The 17,241-nt window shown below is 37.3% G+C and overlaps 1 protein-coding gene across 3 annotated transcripts in view; it reads left to right on the top strand.

Annotated features, from left to right (window-relative positions):
- LOC130682066 (probable ubiquitin carboxyl-terminal hydrolase FAF-X) overlaps positions 1–17,241 on the top strand; it is a 167,138-nt gene that overhangs the window by 29,980 nt on the left and 119,917 nt on the right. For all 3 annotated transcript variants that reach the window (XM_057496189.1, XM_057496190.1, XM_057496188.1), the window contains exons 10-11: positions 5,625–5,729; positions 16,017–16,223. In XM_057496189.1, coding sequence (XP_057352172.1) covers positions 5,625–5,729; positions 16,017–16,223 — 312 coding nt within the window. The remainder of the gene's footprint in view (positions 1–5,624; positions 5,730–16,016; positions 16,224–17,241) is intronic.

Below are 17,241 nucleotides of genomic sequence, written 5' to 3'. Positions count from 1 at the left end.
CATCCTTGCATCCCTGAGATGATTCCCACTTGGTCGTGCTGTATGATCCTCTCGATGTATTTTTGAATTCTATTTGGTAATATTTTGTTGAGTATTTTTGCAGGTATGTTCATTGGGGATATGGTGTATAATTTTCTTCTTCTTTGCGGTGTTTGCTTGGTTGTGTGATTAGAGTGATTCGGTCTTCACAGACTGAGTTTGGAAGTATTCTGTCCTCTTCTATTTTTGGGAAAACTTTAAGGGGAATGGGTATTATGACTTCTCTGCATGTCTGATAAACTTGCGAGGTAAATCTATCTGGCCCAGGGGTTTTGTTCTTGGGTCGTTTTTTTGATGGCTGTTTCAATTTCTTTGCTGGTAAGTGGTCTGTTTAGACTTTCTCTTTCTTCCTTGGTCAGTCTTGGAAGGTTGTATTTTTCTAGGAAGTTGTCCATTTTTCTAGCTTTTCCAGCTTGTTAACATATAGATAGATTCTCATAGTATCCTCTAATGATTCTTTGTATTTCTGTGGGATCCGTCATGATTTTTCCTTTCTTGTTTCTGATTCTGTTTATATGTGTAGATTCTCTTTTTCTCTTAATAAGGCTGGCTAGGGGCTTACCTATTTTGTTTATTTTCTCAAAGAACCAGCCTTGGTTTCATTGATTTTTTTCCTATTGTTTTTATTCTTCTCAATTTTATTTATTTCTTCTCTGATCTTTATTATGTCACTCCTTCTGCTGACTTTGGGCCTCATTTGTTCTTCTTTTTCCAATTTTAATAATTGTTACTTTCAACTATTCATTTTGGATTGTTTTTCCTTCTTTAAAGTGGCCTGGATTGCTATATTATTTCCTCTTAGAACTGCCTTCTGTTTGTCCCACAGAAATTGAGGCTTTGTGCTGTTTTTTGTCATTTGTCTCCATACATTACTTGATCTCTATTTTAATTTGGTCATTGATCCAGTGATTACTTAGGAGCATGTTGTTAAGCCTTCATGTGTTTGTGAGCCTTTTTGTTTTCTTTGTGCAGTTTATTTCTAGTTGTATACCTTTGTTGTCTGACAAGTTGGTTGTTAGAATTTCAGTCTTTTTTAATGTACTTTGGCTCTTTTTGTTAATCTGGCCTAGTATGTGGTCTATTCTGGTAAATGTTCCATGAGAAGAATGTGTATCCTGCTGCTTTTGAGTGTAGCGTTCTGTAGACGTCTGTTAGGTCTATCAGCTGTTCTAGTGTGTTGTTCAGCACCTCTGTGTCCTACTTATTTTCTGTCTGGTGGAACTGTCCTTTGGAGTGAGTGGTGTGTTGAAGTCTCCTCAAATGAATGCATTGCATTCTATTTCCTCCCTTAATTCTGTTAGTATTTGTTTCACATATGTTTGTGGTCCTCTATTGGGTGCATGTATGTTTATAATGGTTATATCCTCTTGATGGAGTGCCCCCTTTATCATTACGTAATGTCCTTCTTTATCTCTTGTTACTTTCTTTGTTTTGAGGTCTATTTTGTGTGATACTGTACTGCAATACCTGTTTTGTTCTCTCTGCTGTTTGTATGAAATATCTTCTTCCATCCCTTGACTTTTAGTCTGTGTATGTCTTTGGGTTTTCAGGGGAGTCTCATAAGCAGTATGTAGATGGGTCTGGCTGTTTTATCCATTCTCTTACTCTTTGTCTTTTGATTGGTGCACTCAGTCAATTAATATTTAGGGTCATTACTGAAAGACATGTACTTATAGCCATTGTAGGCTTTAGATCTGTGGTTACCAAAGGTTCAAGGGTAGCTTCTTTGCTATCTACCTGTCTGCCTTAACTTGCTTATTAAGCTGTTATAGACATAGTCTGATGGTTCTTGATTCCTCTCCCTTCTTACTCCTCATCCTCCATTCTTTATGTGTTAGGTGTTTTATTCTGTACTCTATTGTATTTCCTTTGCCTGCATTTGTGAGTCGATGATTTTATCTTTTGCCTTTACTTAGTATTTGTTTGGTGTACTTTCTTTGCTGTGATTTTATTTTCTCTGGTGACATCTTGTTAGCCTTAGGAGTGCTTCCATCGAGAGCAGTCCCTTTAAAATATCCTGTAGACGTGGTTTCAGCAGGCAGATTCCCTCAGCTTTTTCTTGTCTGGGAATTGTTTAATCCGTCCTTCATATTTAAATGATAATCGTGCTGGATACAGTATTCTTGACTCTAGGCCATTCTGTTTCATTACACTACATGTATCATGCCATTCTCTTCTGGCCGGTAAGGTTTCTGTTGAAAAGTCTGATGATGGCCTGATGGGTTTTCCTTTGTAGGTGACCTTTTTTCTCTCTCTGGCTGCCTTTAATACTCTGTCCTTGTCCTTGATCTTTGCCATTTTAATTATTATGTGTCTTGGTGTTGTCTCTCTTGGGTCCCTTGTTTTGGGAGTTCTCTGTGCTTCCATGCTCTCAGAGACTATTTTGTCTCCCAGTTTGGGGAAGTTCTCAGCAATTATTTCTTCAAAGACACTTTATTTCCCTTTTCTCTCTCTGCGTCTTTGGGTACCCCTTTAATGCAAACATTGTTCCGTTTGGCTTGATCACACAGGTCTCTTAATGTTCTTTCATTTCTGGAGATCCTTTTATCTCTCTCAGCCTCACCTTCTCTGTCTTCCTGTCCTCTGATTTCTATTCCATTAATGGCCTCTTGCACCTCATTCACTCTACTCTGAAGTCCTCCCAGAGATTCTTTTATTTCCGTATTCTACCTCCTAACGTGATCCTTTAGCTCCTGCATATTTCTCTACAGCTCCATCAGCATGGTTATGACCTTTATTTTGAATTCTTCTTCAGGAAGATTTGTTAAATCTATGTCCCCAGGCTCCCTCTCAGGGGTCGTCTTGGTAATTCTGGACTGGATCAAATTATTCTGCCTTTTCATGGCTGTTGAGGTAGTCATAGGCAGTTGGCGTGTTTGTGAGCTGGGAGAACAACGTCCCTTTCTGCGTCTTGCCGTCCTCCGCTGCCTGTGCCAGTTACCCACACACGGGAAGCAGCTTCCAGTTTTATTTCCTGAGCCGCTGCGGGCGGGGCAGCTTTCAGTGCAGCCGTGATCCCCGCGGGGAGAGGCAGGCCTGCTGGGTGTGCTCTCCTGCAAGAATGGCGACCCTTCGCATCCTGTCCCGGCTTCCTCTGTCTGTGCTGGGCTGCCAAGCACAGGTGTGGCCTCTGAGTCTGGTTCGGGCAGCTGCAGGGGAGGGTCTGGGCATTTTCTGTGGGCACGGCCGCTCCCAAGCCGCGCTCCTGCTGTGGTGCAGCCGCGCAGGGGGGTAATGGCCAGGAGGGTCTTTATCAGCATGAGGGGCTACAGAGCTTCAGTGCCACCCAGGGGTTTAGGGCGCCTGGAGTTCCCTGGGATTCCCAGCTGGTGGTCTGAGTGCTGGGATGCTTCTGTCCAGCTGTGAGGCCCCTGTCTGTTTAAGACTTTCAAAAAGCACTCGCTTTTCTTTTGTCCCAGTGGCGCCAGCTGTGGGGACCTGCTCGCAGCTTTTCCTCTTTCGTTTTGCTAATACCCAGAACACCATTCAGTGTGTGTCTGCCCTCCCAATGTGGCTGACTAGGGCTGGGTGTTTAGCAGGCCTTGTCTTCCACCCCCTTCCCGCTCCGACTCCTCTCCTTCCGCCGGTGGGCTGGCGTGGGGAGAGCGCTCGTGTCCCGCCGGGCCGCGACTTGTGTCTTACCCCTTTCATGAGGTGCTGAGTTCTCGCAGATGTAGATGTAGCCTGACTGTGGTACTGTATCTTCTCGTCTCTCTTTTAGGATCAGTTATATTTGTTGTATTTTCAAAAACGTGTACGGTTTTTGGGAGGAGATTTCTGCTGCCCTATTCACGCTGCCTTCTTGGCTTCGACCCTCATTTGGTTCTTTTTTATCTTGTTGTTTTGTTTCAAGCCTATTCTTTATCTCCTCATTCAGTTTTCACTGTCTGTGTTTGGTTCTGAGTTAATAGAAAGCATCTCCAGTTGCAGGATAGTCCTCGTGCAGGGAAGGTCCCCTGAGCAAACTGCGGGTGCCTAGTGGTTTTAACTGGCTGGCTGTAGGCCTACTGAGCATGAGATGGGGGTGTCCTGATGTCAGGACTCTCAGTGCTTGTTGGAGGAGAACATGGTTGGAGGGGTCCAATCAGAGGGCTTCCTTAGTAGTTCCTGATGGAGTTCACTCTTTCAGGCCCAGGTACAGTCTCCCAGAAAGCCCTGCCTCTAGCTACTATTTCCTTGCATTGGGTGGAGCAGTGGCATGGCCATGTTCTCCATGGGTTTGTGGTGACTGGCCCACTCTGCTAGTGCAATCTCAAGTCCAGGTATGGCCTCCAGGGAAGCCTCACTTCTGTGGCTACTGGCTTTAGAGTTTTCATTCATCAGCATTGAGCACACAGAGGTAAGTGGCTCTAGGGAAGCCTCGCTTCTGCAGTTACGTGGCAGCGCCCACAGTGCAGCCCTGGCAAGATGCACTCTCCACTGCGTCTGGGTGTGGGTAGGGTCTGGGAAACCACCTAGACTGAATCTTGAAACTGTGCATGCCCCAGCCCTACTCCCCCACACCACTTTTGATGTGGGGAAGCAGTGCTAACAGTGACACTCACCAGATCTGATCCAGAGAGAATTTCACGCATTCTTCCACCAAACAGCAGGTGCTTTTCGTTCACTGGATTGGGGTTTTTTTTGCTTATCCTCTAGATGAACTTGAAATGTGACATCTTTCTGTGCCTCAGGACAGGGTTTGTGCCCAGTCCTCTGCGGGTCATTGCCATGGGGGTGAGGTTCCCTGCGTTACCATGTGTTCCTCTCTCCCGCTGTTTGTATTTGATTTTTCTGCCCCTGTTGTGGTGAAGCTGCTCACTTAGCCAGTCCTCCATACTTCCTGAAATTGAACCGCTCTGTATGTAGGTGAAGATTCAGTGTGAAGGTACAAGAAGTAGATTCAAGGTCTCTCTGTGACACTATCTTCCCAGAAATCACTACAAAGAGTATTTTTAAGTGAAATGAATTTCCTCCATCCTGACACTCATCGTTAAAGGCTTAAGGAATGTATGTAGTATATATAGATTATAGCAATTACAAAGTGGTTATTTTTCTATTACAGTCCTGGAGTGAGAATACTGCTGTATTATAAATACTTACAGATTTTAACTTTTCACATGAACAGATAACCTTTGTTTTCAGAACTGCTAATGCATATTTATTTATCTTAATGGCAGGTGTTTTGGTGCATTGCTGATGAACTATGATTAAGCTGTAGGTTAAAAAGCTTTTTATTTTTTTAAGTAAAACCAATTAAATATTCTTGCCCTTATTTAACAGTTTTAAGTGTTCAGCTTATGTCAGTGCATTATTTTGCCTTATTGTCTCTTAATTTTTAAAAAAGGAGTCTATAATAAACTCTTACCTGAATTCTTAAAGTACATTGCTCTTCATATGAAGAAATTGAGTATATAAGGAGTAGAAGAGACAGCTCTGAAGCATTAAAAATACTAGAAATTCTGTTAAAATCTCACATGAAAGAGTTACGAATACTTCATTAATTAGTAGACATTAACACAGTAAAGCTCCTATTGGTTTTATTGGAATTCAAGTGTTACACGATTTGTTTGCCTTTACTTATTGTGGTTTTGTTTTTTCAATAGGCAGGGAAACATGGAGCCATTGTGAAGAATGTACATGACCTACTGGCAAAGTTGGCTGGGAATTTTTCTCCAGAACAACTTGATCATCTTTTTGATTGCTTTAAGGTTGTAGTTTTAAATAATGAAGAACTACCATATAATTTTAAGTAGAATTCATTAAGCAGACATATCGTGTGTTTAGTTAAACCAATCATCTCTCGTGAAGACTTGGTTGTTGTGTATTACCAGCACAAAGACAGAATCATAAACATTTTTCATTCAGGTTACTTTAAATTCTTACGGCAATGATTCATTTTTACTTTTGATTAAAATAAACTGTAGAAAAACATGGAAATGTTTCTTTTAGTGGAAAGGGACATCTGATACAAATACAGAGTGAGGCAGAATGGTCTTTGGGGTAATGTACTCAGGCATATAGAGGCCAGAGTCAGAAAAAAGTCCAAGAGTCTCTGAGGTCACATTTGCATTGATATAAGGGGCCAATAGCCTTTTCTTTTTTTTAATTTTAACTCTTTTTTAACTCTCTCTGATTGTTAAGATTTGGACAATTTGTGGATCAAGAACATAAAATTATATGTCATTGCTCATGAATCTCTGTAACCGTAGGCATTAGAATCACTATGATTTTTGTTGAAATAACAATTACATTGCTGTTGGCAATTTAAGTTTGTGCAGTCACATGAGAAAAGTTTGGCATTATCTCTTAGCATGTATGTTCTTGTGTCCTATTACAAAACTGTTAGATTTCTGAATATATACCTTGATGAACTTACATTATATGTACCAGGGTACATGTTCAGTAGTTTCTATCGGTGAGTTTTTTGTATGAACCCCAAAATGAAAGGAACTCAGATGTCTGTAAGTAATGATATAGTGTAATGTAATAATGGAGTGCTACCAACCATGAAAATTAATACTGAATAGCAACTCAGCAAATGAAAGAATCTTAGTACATGTGATGAAATCTGTACATATATTTTAATCCACTGGGGTTTATGATAGGTAGGCAAGGAAATCAGTATTGGGAAGTTATTGTGTAACTCTAAATGTTAATTTCTGAGATAACTTCTGAAATGGTGTATCAGTAATGGCCATAAGGACAGAAGGAGTGAGTGGTGGCAAGTCCTCCTCTTTGTATGTCAGAAATTCTCAAGATGGTATAAGTATAACCTTAATAAAAATTCCATTATCTGTTCATGCCCTTTTGTCTTACCAATTGTTGAACACGTATTATTAAGTAAGCATCATATTTTTTTGATATCGTTAATGTACAATTACTTGAACATTATGGTTGCTAGACTCCCCCTATTATCAAGTCCCCCCCACATACCCCATTACAGTCACTGTCCATCAGCATAGTAGGATGCTAGAGAATCACTACTTGTCTTCTCTGTATATACTGCCTTTCCCTTGTCCCCCCTGCTACATTATGTGTAAGCATTTTATTTTTAAGTGTTGATAAATCTGGTGATTCATACTACCAAATAAGTGTTTTATTGTGTAGATATGACACATCTTTCCCATTCATCAGCTGATCAATATTTGGGTATTTTCCATTTTTTGGTAATTATAAATAATGGTGTGAATGTTAATGTACACATTTTTGTGTGGACATAGGTCCTCAGTTCTCTTGGAGATATAATAGTAGAATTGCTAGATCATGTAGTAACTAAACAGAATATTTTTGAGGAATTGCTAAGCTCTTTTCCAAGCTGTTGGTCTCATTTTACATTCCCAACAGTGTATGACGGTTTCAGTTTTTTCTCATCATTGACAATGCTTGTTATTGTCGTTTTTATTTTTACCATCCTCATGAAGTAGAACAGCTACCTCATTGTAGTTTAGATTTGCTTTTCGTTAAAGGCTGGTGATGTTAAATATATTATGTGTTTATTAGTTATTTGAAAGTCATCTCTGACAAATTCCAGTCCAAATCATTTAGTTATTTCTTTTTATTTTTTATTCAAAACAATCCTTTATACATTCTGTGTACAAATCCCTTATATCATGATTTGCGATATTATCCTTTACAGGTTAGGTTACAAAGTGTCTTTCCACTTTCTTTATGTTCTTTTCATTACATAAGTTAAAACTTCTTTTTCAGGTGAATTTCACGTAACATAAACTTAACCATTTTAAAATGTACAATTCAGTATAATTTAGTACATTCAGTGTTGTGTGAGCACTCTTCTTTTGTCAAGTTCTAAAATGTTTTCATCACCCCAGCCATTTATCTTTCCACCCTTTCTTTTCCTGCTCATGGAAAAAAAGCAATCTGCTTTCCATTACTGAAAATAGAACGTTTTCATTTTCATGAAAACGAATTAAATTTCTTTTCAATCTGTATTTTTTTGGTCACTTGTGCTTTAGTTTCATATTTAAGATGCCATTGCCTATAGCTTCACAGACTTTAAAAGGTGTTTTCTAATAAGTGGTTTTAGCTTTTACATTTTGGTCTGTATTCCATTTTTAATTAATTTCTTGGATATGTCATGTGAATATCCTTTTGCATGTGAATATATTCAGGTATCCCAGCAACATTTGTTTAAACAGACTATTCTTACAAGAACTTCCCATCTAAAGTCAGTTAATCATAGTTACAAGGGTTTTATTTCTGGGATTTTTTGTTATGTTTTTTCTGTTTTTTCTTATTCTATTTTAACACTAATCTCTGTGTTATGATTTTAGCACCACACTGATTCAGTTACATAACTGTAGAACGTTTTCAAGGTAGGAAGTGTTTCTTCTCTTTATTCAAGTTTATTCTCATGAATAAAACATTAAAAGAAACGAGTAAATGATTTTGGATAGGAACTTTTTCAGAGATGACACTCAAACTTTTCCTTTTTAAGTCCATTTTGCCTAGTGTAAGTCTTTTGACTTTGTATTTTTTTAAATTAGCTTGTCAACTTCTGCACAGAGGTTAGGTGGGATATTTAGAATAAGATTTTTGGAAATTAGCTTGCATTGTATTGCCATTGTAGTAATAGTAGTCTGCCAGCTCATGAATATGCACAATTTTTGCATTTATTTAGAGGTGTTTTTCCATTTACTTAGGACTTCAATTTCTTTCAGCAATGCCTTTTAGAATTCACCCCATTTTTGTTAAATTTCTAGTGAAGTAATTTACTGTTTTTGATGTTACCTGTAAGTGGAAGTAGTTTCTTCAGTCTTAAACTGTTCTTACTCTGTATATAGAAAACACACCCTTACAAAGAAATATTGTTGATTTTTTAAAAATTCATTTTGTGTCCTGCAACCATTATATTTACTACTTCTGATAGATTTTTTTTGAATGGATTCCCTAGATTTTCAATGTGCAAGATCAAATCATTAGCGAATAGAAAGTTTTACTCCCTCCTTTCCAGTCTGGACACCCTTTTGTTTTCCCTTGCCTGATTATCCTGACTAGAACATAATAGCACATTGTTGAAAGAAGTAGCAAAGTGGGCGTTCTTGATGTTAGTCAGAAAGCTGACAGTCTTTTGCCGTTAGTTATAATGTTAGTTGTGGGGGCTTTGTAGATGTCATTTATCAGATTTAGGAAATTCCCTTCTGTACCTAATTTATTATTTTAATCATGAAAAAGTGTTGCATTTAGTCAGTTGCCTTTCTGTATCTACTGTGATGTATGGACTTTTTGTCTTTGTCCTATGTTTACATTGATCTTTGTATATTCAAAGTGTTACACTTCTGGAATAAATCTTACTTGTTGTGATGCATAATCCTCTTCTGTGTTGGTGGATTTAATTTGTGAGTAATTTATTGAGGGCATATTTAGATTTTTAAGAAACTGTCAAACTGTTCAGCAGAGTAGCTATAATATCCCACCCATATTATGAATGGATCCATTTTCTCCACATCTTTCTGAGAATTTGAGGTTGTCGCCCTTTTTTTCTTTATTCTAATAGATGAGTTAGAAATGTCATAGTTAAATTATATTTCCTGAACGGCCAGTATGTTAAAATACTTCCTTACTGTGTGCTGAATCTTTAGTGAAATACTTCTGCATGTCATTTTCCTGTTTTCTAATTGGGTTGCTTGTTTACTCACTGTTGAATTTACAGAGGTCTTATTCTATTCCAAGGCCTAGTTGTTCATTAGATACCTGGTATGCAAATATTTTTTCGCAGTCCTTAGGTTGTGTTTTCATCCTCAAGATCTTTTTCCAGCAAAAGTTCTTAATTTTAAGGAAGTTTAATTTATATCCCCTTACGTTATGTTAGAGGATCACACTTCTGGTGTCACAACTAAGAATTTACAGCCTTCCTGTAAATACCAAAGAATTTCCCCTATGTTGTTTTTCCTGAAAGTATTGCCGTTTTACAGTTTAATATGATTGATTATGAACTGGTTTTGTTTATATGTAAGACTTAGGTTGCAGTCCATTTTGTTAGTCCCCTATGTATCTGTAGTTGTTATAGTACCATTTAGTGAAAAGCTTTCATTGCACCTGTGTTTATTTACCTGTGCACCTTTGTCAAATGTTAACTGAGCGTGTTTGTATGGAACTATTTCTGGGTTCTTTGTTTTGTTTCATTCGTCTGTCTCCATACCACGTGGGTCCTGTACAATGTTAAAGGGAAGTAGGTAAAGCAGACGTCTTTTTTGTCTTAGGGAGATTGAAAGCATTGGTGTTTCACTATTGAAAATAATGTTAGCTGTATTTTTTTTATGGATGCCTTTCATCAGATTGAGGAAGTTCCCATCCATTTGTATTTTATGAGAGTTTTTGTCATGAGCGGTTTTGTCAGATTTCTTTTTTCTACATTGATAGAAGTGATTGTATCATTTTTTTATTTTCGCTGCTAATGCAGTGGATTGTACTAATTGTTTTTCAATTACGGAATCAGTATTGCATCCCTGGAATAAGCCACTCTTGGTCATGCTGCATTATTTTTATATGTTGTTGAGTTCTGTTTACTAACATTTTTTTGTTACATACATATGTTACATAATATAACACATTGTTATGGACTTTTACATGTGTATTCATGAGAGGCACAGTCTGTAGTTTTCTTTTTTTGTGTTTAAGTGAAGAAGTGTTTTTTTCCTCTTACATTTCTGGGAGAAATTATGAGCAACAGTGTTACTTCTTTAAGTGTCAAGTAGAATTTTTCAGTAGAGCTACCTGTTACTGGTGATTTTGTTTCCGGGAGTTTTAAAATCATGCATTTAATTTCCTTAGTAGTGCTAGTTCTACAGTTGTCTTGTATTGGTTGATATGTCGTAACTGTGTTTTCCAGTGATGTGATTGATTTCATGTAAATTGACAGTTACAGTTGTTGGGTTCTTTCCAGCACTCACTCCCTATTATCTTACCATATCTGCCACAGTCTATAGGGGGCATATCTCTTGTTTCATTCTTGATTTTGTTACTTGTGTTATCTCTGTTTTTTACTTTGTTTTTTACCTTTGTTCACCATGCTAGAAGTTTGTCAGATTATTGATCCTTTCAGAGAACCAAGTCTTTATTTCATTAGTTTTCTCAATTTTTATTTTCAACTCTATTCGTTTTTGTTCTCCTCTTTTACATTTCCTTCCTACTTCTTGTTTCAGGTTTTATTTTGTTCTTTTCCAGTGTTCTTAAAGTGGCTTTGATTATTCATTTAAGCATTTCCTGTGTTCTCATATATGGATTTAATTCTATATGTTTCCCCCTTGCCACTGCTTTCATAATTGCATATATTTTATGTAAATTTTGCTGCATTTGATTTTCACTTATAGTTTATTATGTTTTTAAACTCTATTAAGGCATCTCTTGAACAACACAGAACTATGTTAGTTTCAAGTATTAGAATATTTTTCTGTCATCTTTTCGTTTATTGAGTTATAGTTTGATTCCAGTGTGGATGGAGACACAGTTTTACTTCCATTCTGTTAAGTTTGTTAGTGTTTGTTTTATCACCCAGGATATCATCTGTCTTGGTATGTTTCCTGTGGGTACTTTGAAAAGAAGTTGTATTCTACTATGGATGAGTGCAGTGTTTCTGTATATGTCAAGTAAATCCTGTTGGTGGATGGGTTTTTTAGTTCTTAAGTATTTTTGCTGATATTCTGTCTAGTAGTTGTGTCAGTCACTTAGAAAGGGAAGTTAATTTTCTGCCTCTCATTATGAATTTGCCTGTCATTTCCTTTGAATTATGTCAGGTTTTGCTTCACATATTTTGCATCATACACATATTTGGTAATTACACATTTAGGTTTGCCGTGTCTTATTGGTGCACTGACCCATTTCCAATAGATACGTGTCCCGTGCATTCTCTTGATAATTTTTTTACTCTAAAACATGTTTGATACTGATATAGCCACTCCTGCTCTCCTTTAATATTTAAGTATCTTTTTCCAATCTTTTACTTTGAGCTTGCCTCAGAATCTTTTCATTTTACAAAATAAAGAACCTCTGTTAATCTTTGCCGTAGACCATGTGTACTTCCTAGTGATGGATGAATTGTGAGGGCTTAAGCTTATTTTTGGTCTTCTGTGTCCTCTGTTATTCATTTCATCTTTATAGTCCACCCATCCTGAGTTAAGTATCCATTTTTTAAATTTCCGTTATGTTTTGTTTTTTTTCTCGATGGCCTTGCAGAATTTGTATGGCTGCTTTAACATCTTTAATAATTGTAACATCTTGTCACTTCACTTTAACATGTGTCATTCACCTTTTTTTCATTCAGTTTAACATCTTCCTGATTCTTGTTATGTTGAGTAACTTAGAACCGAAAGTGAAAGTTTTTTTTCCTCTAATGAGACTACGAGGACATTTAAACCTTCTGTTTTAACTGTTTTTTTTTTCTGATACCACCAAGGCAGGGGAAGAGGAGAAATTCCCTTTTGTTACTGTCTGTCAGATAGAGCTCTGAGTTCCTCTCTCATCCTCCCTGTTTCTTAGGTCGACCATTCCTTGCTCCTGGGCCAGAAGGAAGTTCAGACTCCCTGTGTGTTCCATGGTGGGGGTGTTCTTATTACTGCTGAGCCACAGTAAATGTCCTGACTGTCCACCAGGCCTTCTTTGACATCACTCAAAAGTAAGGGCTTCTTGTTACTTTTGGCTGGCAGAAGAAATTCTCCCTACTTGGGCTTCTCTTTTATCACTCAGGTGTTGGGATACTTTGTTTAAAGTCTTATGAAGTGTAGGTTCCCCACTCAACTTTTTGTGGTGTAGGTGGGTAATGGTCATAATTTTTTCTGTATCATTTGTCGGGATAGGATATTTGTTTTCTATCATACCGTGTTGCCCCTTTCTTGGTTCTTTGACTATACAGGTGTCTTGTGGCGGGGAGGTGCCAGTGGCGGTGGGTGGCTCTTACATCATCTGCATGCATCAGTGTTTCCATATTGCTGGCTTCTTCCAACTTCAAGACCATGGTATTTGAAACAAAAGAAAATCCAGGGAAGTCAACGACCTTGTTCCTCAGATTTTGAAGTCCTAACTATTCTGCTTGCTTTTCTCTGGTTTACAGATTATATTTGTTTATGTATAATTCCCAGATTTTTAAGTTGTGTTTAGTGGGAGAATATTTTGTTTTCTCCAACACAAAAGTATTTTTTTTCTGGGGGGGGTCATTTTAAAGATTATTCTTGGTCAACAATTTAGAATTTTTCAAACTTCTTTTCTTCATGTTCGCTTTTGTTAAAAAAGTTTAAAAAGTTCATGAACATGTCTCTCCAGGCAAGGGAAACAAAAGCAAAAATGAACAAGTGGGACTATATCAAGCTGAAAAGCTTCTGTACAGCAAAGGATACCATCAGTAGAACAAGAAGACATCCTAGAGTATGGAAGAATATATTCATAAATGATGTATCCAATAAGGAGTTGACATCCAAATGATGTAAACAGCTCACACAACTCAGCAAACAAAAAACAAATAATCCAATTTAAAAATGGGCAGAAGCAAGAATGGACTAACAGTTACCAAAGGGAGAGGGAATGGGGAGGATGGATGGGAAGGGATGGATCAGGGGGAGCATTACAATTAGCATACATAGTGTAGCAGGAGGGGACACATAAAAGGCAGACAGTACATACAGAGAAGACAAGTAATGACGCTATAGCATCTTACTATGCTCATGGACAGTGACCGTAATGGGGAATGTGGGGGGGCCTTGATAATAGAGGGAGTCTAGTAACCATAATGTTGTTCAAGTAATTGTACATTAATGATACCAAAAAAAATGTAGGCAGAGGATCTGAACAGAAACTTCTCCAAAGAAGAAATTCAGGTGGCCAACAGGCACATGAAAATATGCTCCACATGGCTAATAATCAGAGAAATGCAAATTAAAACCACAATGAGATACCACTTCACACCAGTTAGGATGGCCAACACAGAAAAGACTAGGAACAACAAATGCTGGCAAGAATGCAAACAAAGGGTTACCCTGCTACACTGCTGGTGGTAATGTAAATTAGTTCAGCCATTGTGGAAAGCAGTATATATGGTGGTTCCTCCAAAAACTCAAAATAGAAATAACCATTTGACCATGAATTCCACTCCTAGGCACTTACCCTAAGAATGCCGCAGTGCAGTTTGAAAAAGAGAGATGCACCCCTATGTTTATCGCAGCACTATTTACAATAGCCAAGAAATGGAGGCAACCCCTACGTGTCCATCAGTAGATAAATGGATAAAGAAGATGTGGTACATATACACACAATAGAATATTATTCAGCCATAAGAAGAAAACAAATCCTACCATTTCAACAAGATGGATGGAGCTAGAGGGTATTATGCTCAGTGAAAAAAGCCAGGCGGAGAAAGACAAGTACCAAATGGTTTCACTCATCTGTGGAGTATAAGAACAAAGAAAAAATTGAAGTAACAAAACAGCAGCAGGCTCACAGAACCCAATAATGAACTAACAGTTGCCAAAGGGAAAGAGACAGGAGGATGGGTGGGAAGGAAAGGATAAGGGGGAAAAAGAGGGCATTACGATTAGCATGCATAATTTAATTCGGAAGGGACACGGGGAAGGCAGTGTAACGCAAAGACAAGTAATGATTCTGTAGCGTCTTACTGCACTGATGGACAGTGACTGTCATGGGGTATGTGCTGGGGACTTAATAATAGGGGGAGTCTAGCAACCACACTGTTGCTCATGTAACTGTGCATTAATGATTCCAAAATAAATAAAAGTTTAAAAGGCCTATTGCTTTATGGGTCCACCCTGTTTCTCAACACAAACTTTTCCCAGTTTATTTTTATTGTAAAATACATATGCCATAAACTTCACCATCTTAAACATTTAATGTACAGTTCATTTGTAAATATGTTCATAATGCTGTAAATACGTTCATAGTGTTACGCAACCATTACCACCATCCATCTCTGTGGCTCTTTTCATCCAGTTAAACTGATTATTTTATTCATTAAATTAATGTTAATGCACCAATTTCACTCTCACTATGCTTTGACAGCCCTCTGGTTTGACTATATGATTTTGACTTCTGTAATAAGTACCTCATGTAAGTAGAATTACACAGTATTTATTTTTGTGGATGGCTTATTTCACTGAGCATGATGTCCACAAGTTTGACCCATGTTTGTAGCACATACGAGAATTTCCTCCCATTCAAAGTGATTAATATTCAATTTATGGATATGCCACATTTTGCATATCCAATATTCTCTTGATGGATACCATGTTTTAGTCGCTGTGCATAAAAAATCCTGCTGTTCAACACTGGTGTAAAGATGTTTCCTTGAGACCCTGCTTTCCATACTTTTGGTTGTTTACACAGATTTGGAATTGCTGGGTCATAACATAATAGTTTCTAATTTTTTGAGGAACTATACTGTCTTCTATACCACTGCCATTTTACATTCCCACCAACAGTGGCCAAGAGTTCTATTTCCTCCACATCGTTGAAAACACTTGTTTTCTGTTTGTTTTCTTTAATAGTAGCCCGGCTGATGGGTGTAAGGTAATATCTCATTGTAAGTTTGATTTGCATTTCCCTAATGATCAGTGATTTTAAGCGTCTTTTCATCTGCTTATGAGCCTTTTGTGTATCTTTGGAGAAATGTCTGTTAAGTCCTCTGCCTGGTTGTGTTTATCAATCGGTTTATGTTTTTTGTTGCTGAATTTTAAGACTCCTAAACATTTTGTATCAGGTATTCTTTTTCATCCTTTCAAAGTGCAGTTTTGAAGTTAGTAGTTATAAGAGTTTAAGTTGTAAATAGAGATCTTCTTTTTTTTCCTGGAAGTTCGATCCTTCTGTCCCATGAGTACTGTCCTGAAGAGACTTGGGTAGTGTTCAGTTATACACTTAATTTGTTTTTGGATGTTATGAATTCAGTATACTTTATTGAAAGCCATGTAATTAAAGCAGTGTTGATATAAATATATGCATGAATTTGATATTTATGTAATTCAAGTATTTTCTTCTAGGCAAGTTGGATAAATGCAAGTAAAAAGCAACGTGAAAAGCTACTTGAGCTGATAAGTCGTCTTGCAGAGCACGGTGAAGATGACATGTTGGCACAGAAGGTGTTGAACCTTCTTTGGAATCTGGCCCACAGTGATGATGTGCCTCTAGACATCATGGACCTTGCTCTTAGTGCCCACATAAAAATACTAGATGATAGTTCTTCCCAGGTATGGGAGTGTTTTCTTTGCTCATTTTTTTTCTGACTTTCTTCCCTCCCAATTAGGATGACTTCTTGAGAGGATAGTGCCATTAATTTTGTTCCTAAAATAATTTTGAAGAATTAACATTTATCATAAACGTCTGGCTTCCTCTCACTTTTTCAGTAAGTTTTCTTATCATTCACTAAGTGTGTATCACCTTGCTAAAAGGATCTGTATAGATAAAACAACTGTATAAGTTGTTTTAAATGTACGATGGTGAACTAGAATCATGAAGTGGTAGTCAGTAGTGACTTTGGAGGTAAGGTAGATTATGGCTGAAAAGAAGTCCATAAAATTAACGAAACTCCAAATAGAGCTTTTTCCCTATGGGCAAATCACAACAGCTTTATGCCTTTTTTTTTTTTTTTTTTGCTAATTTTATGTGTTTTTATACTAATTTTACTTACATTCTTTGACTTTCTCCTGGATTTCTATCTGTGGTTTTCCATCCTACTAACAGGTGGATTAAATAATTTAGTAAAGATGATATGTTCCCTTAAAAAAAAAACGACTGGGCAGAGTTCTCTGCTTTCAGTTGGACTTGAATTTAATCATGGTCAAGATACAGTTCTCGGGTTTTGAAAACCGGATAGTTGTGAGGGTTCAGAAGTATTTCCTGAACTGAATGACTTAATCAGAAATATGTCATACGTACACACGCACATATAGACATAGATAGGTGAATGAACTCAAAGAATAGCTTTACCTGGCATATTAAAATCCCTTAAGATGTCACTTACAGTTTGTGGGCCAGTAAGTCCTGTTGATATAAACAAATTTATTTCAGTTCTGAAGATACAAACTAAAATTTACCAACTTGTCCTTTACAGATAGATTAAAAACAGGGAGCTTCATAGTTGTCAGCAATACATTGTATTATTTGCAATAATTCATGTAGAGTTTCAAATTTTTCGAAGGAAAAAAATTCAATCGTTTTATCAGATGATAGTGTTAACACTGTACTTGATTTACACTGTTTATGAAT

Source organism: Manis pentadactyla, chromosome Y (assembly GCF_030020395.1).
Source record: "Manis pentadactyla isolate mManPen7 chromosome Y, mManPen7.hap1, whole genome shotgun sequence".
NCBI lineage: Eukaryota > Metazoa > Chordata > Mammalia > Pholidota > Manidae > Manis > Manis pentadactyla.
This window is presented reverse-complemented; position numbering and strand designations above follow the sequence as displayed.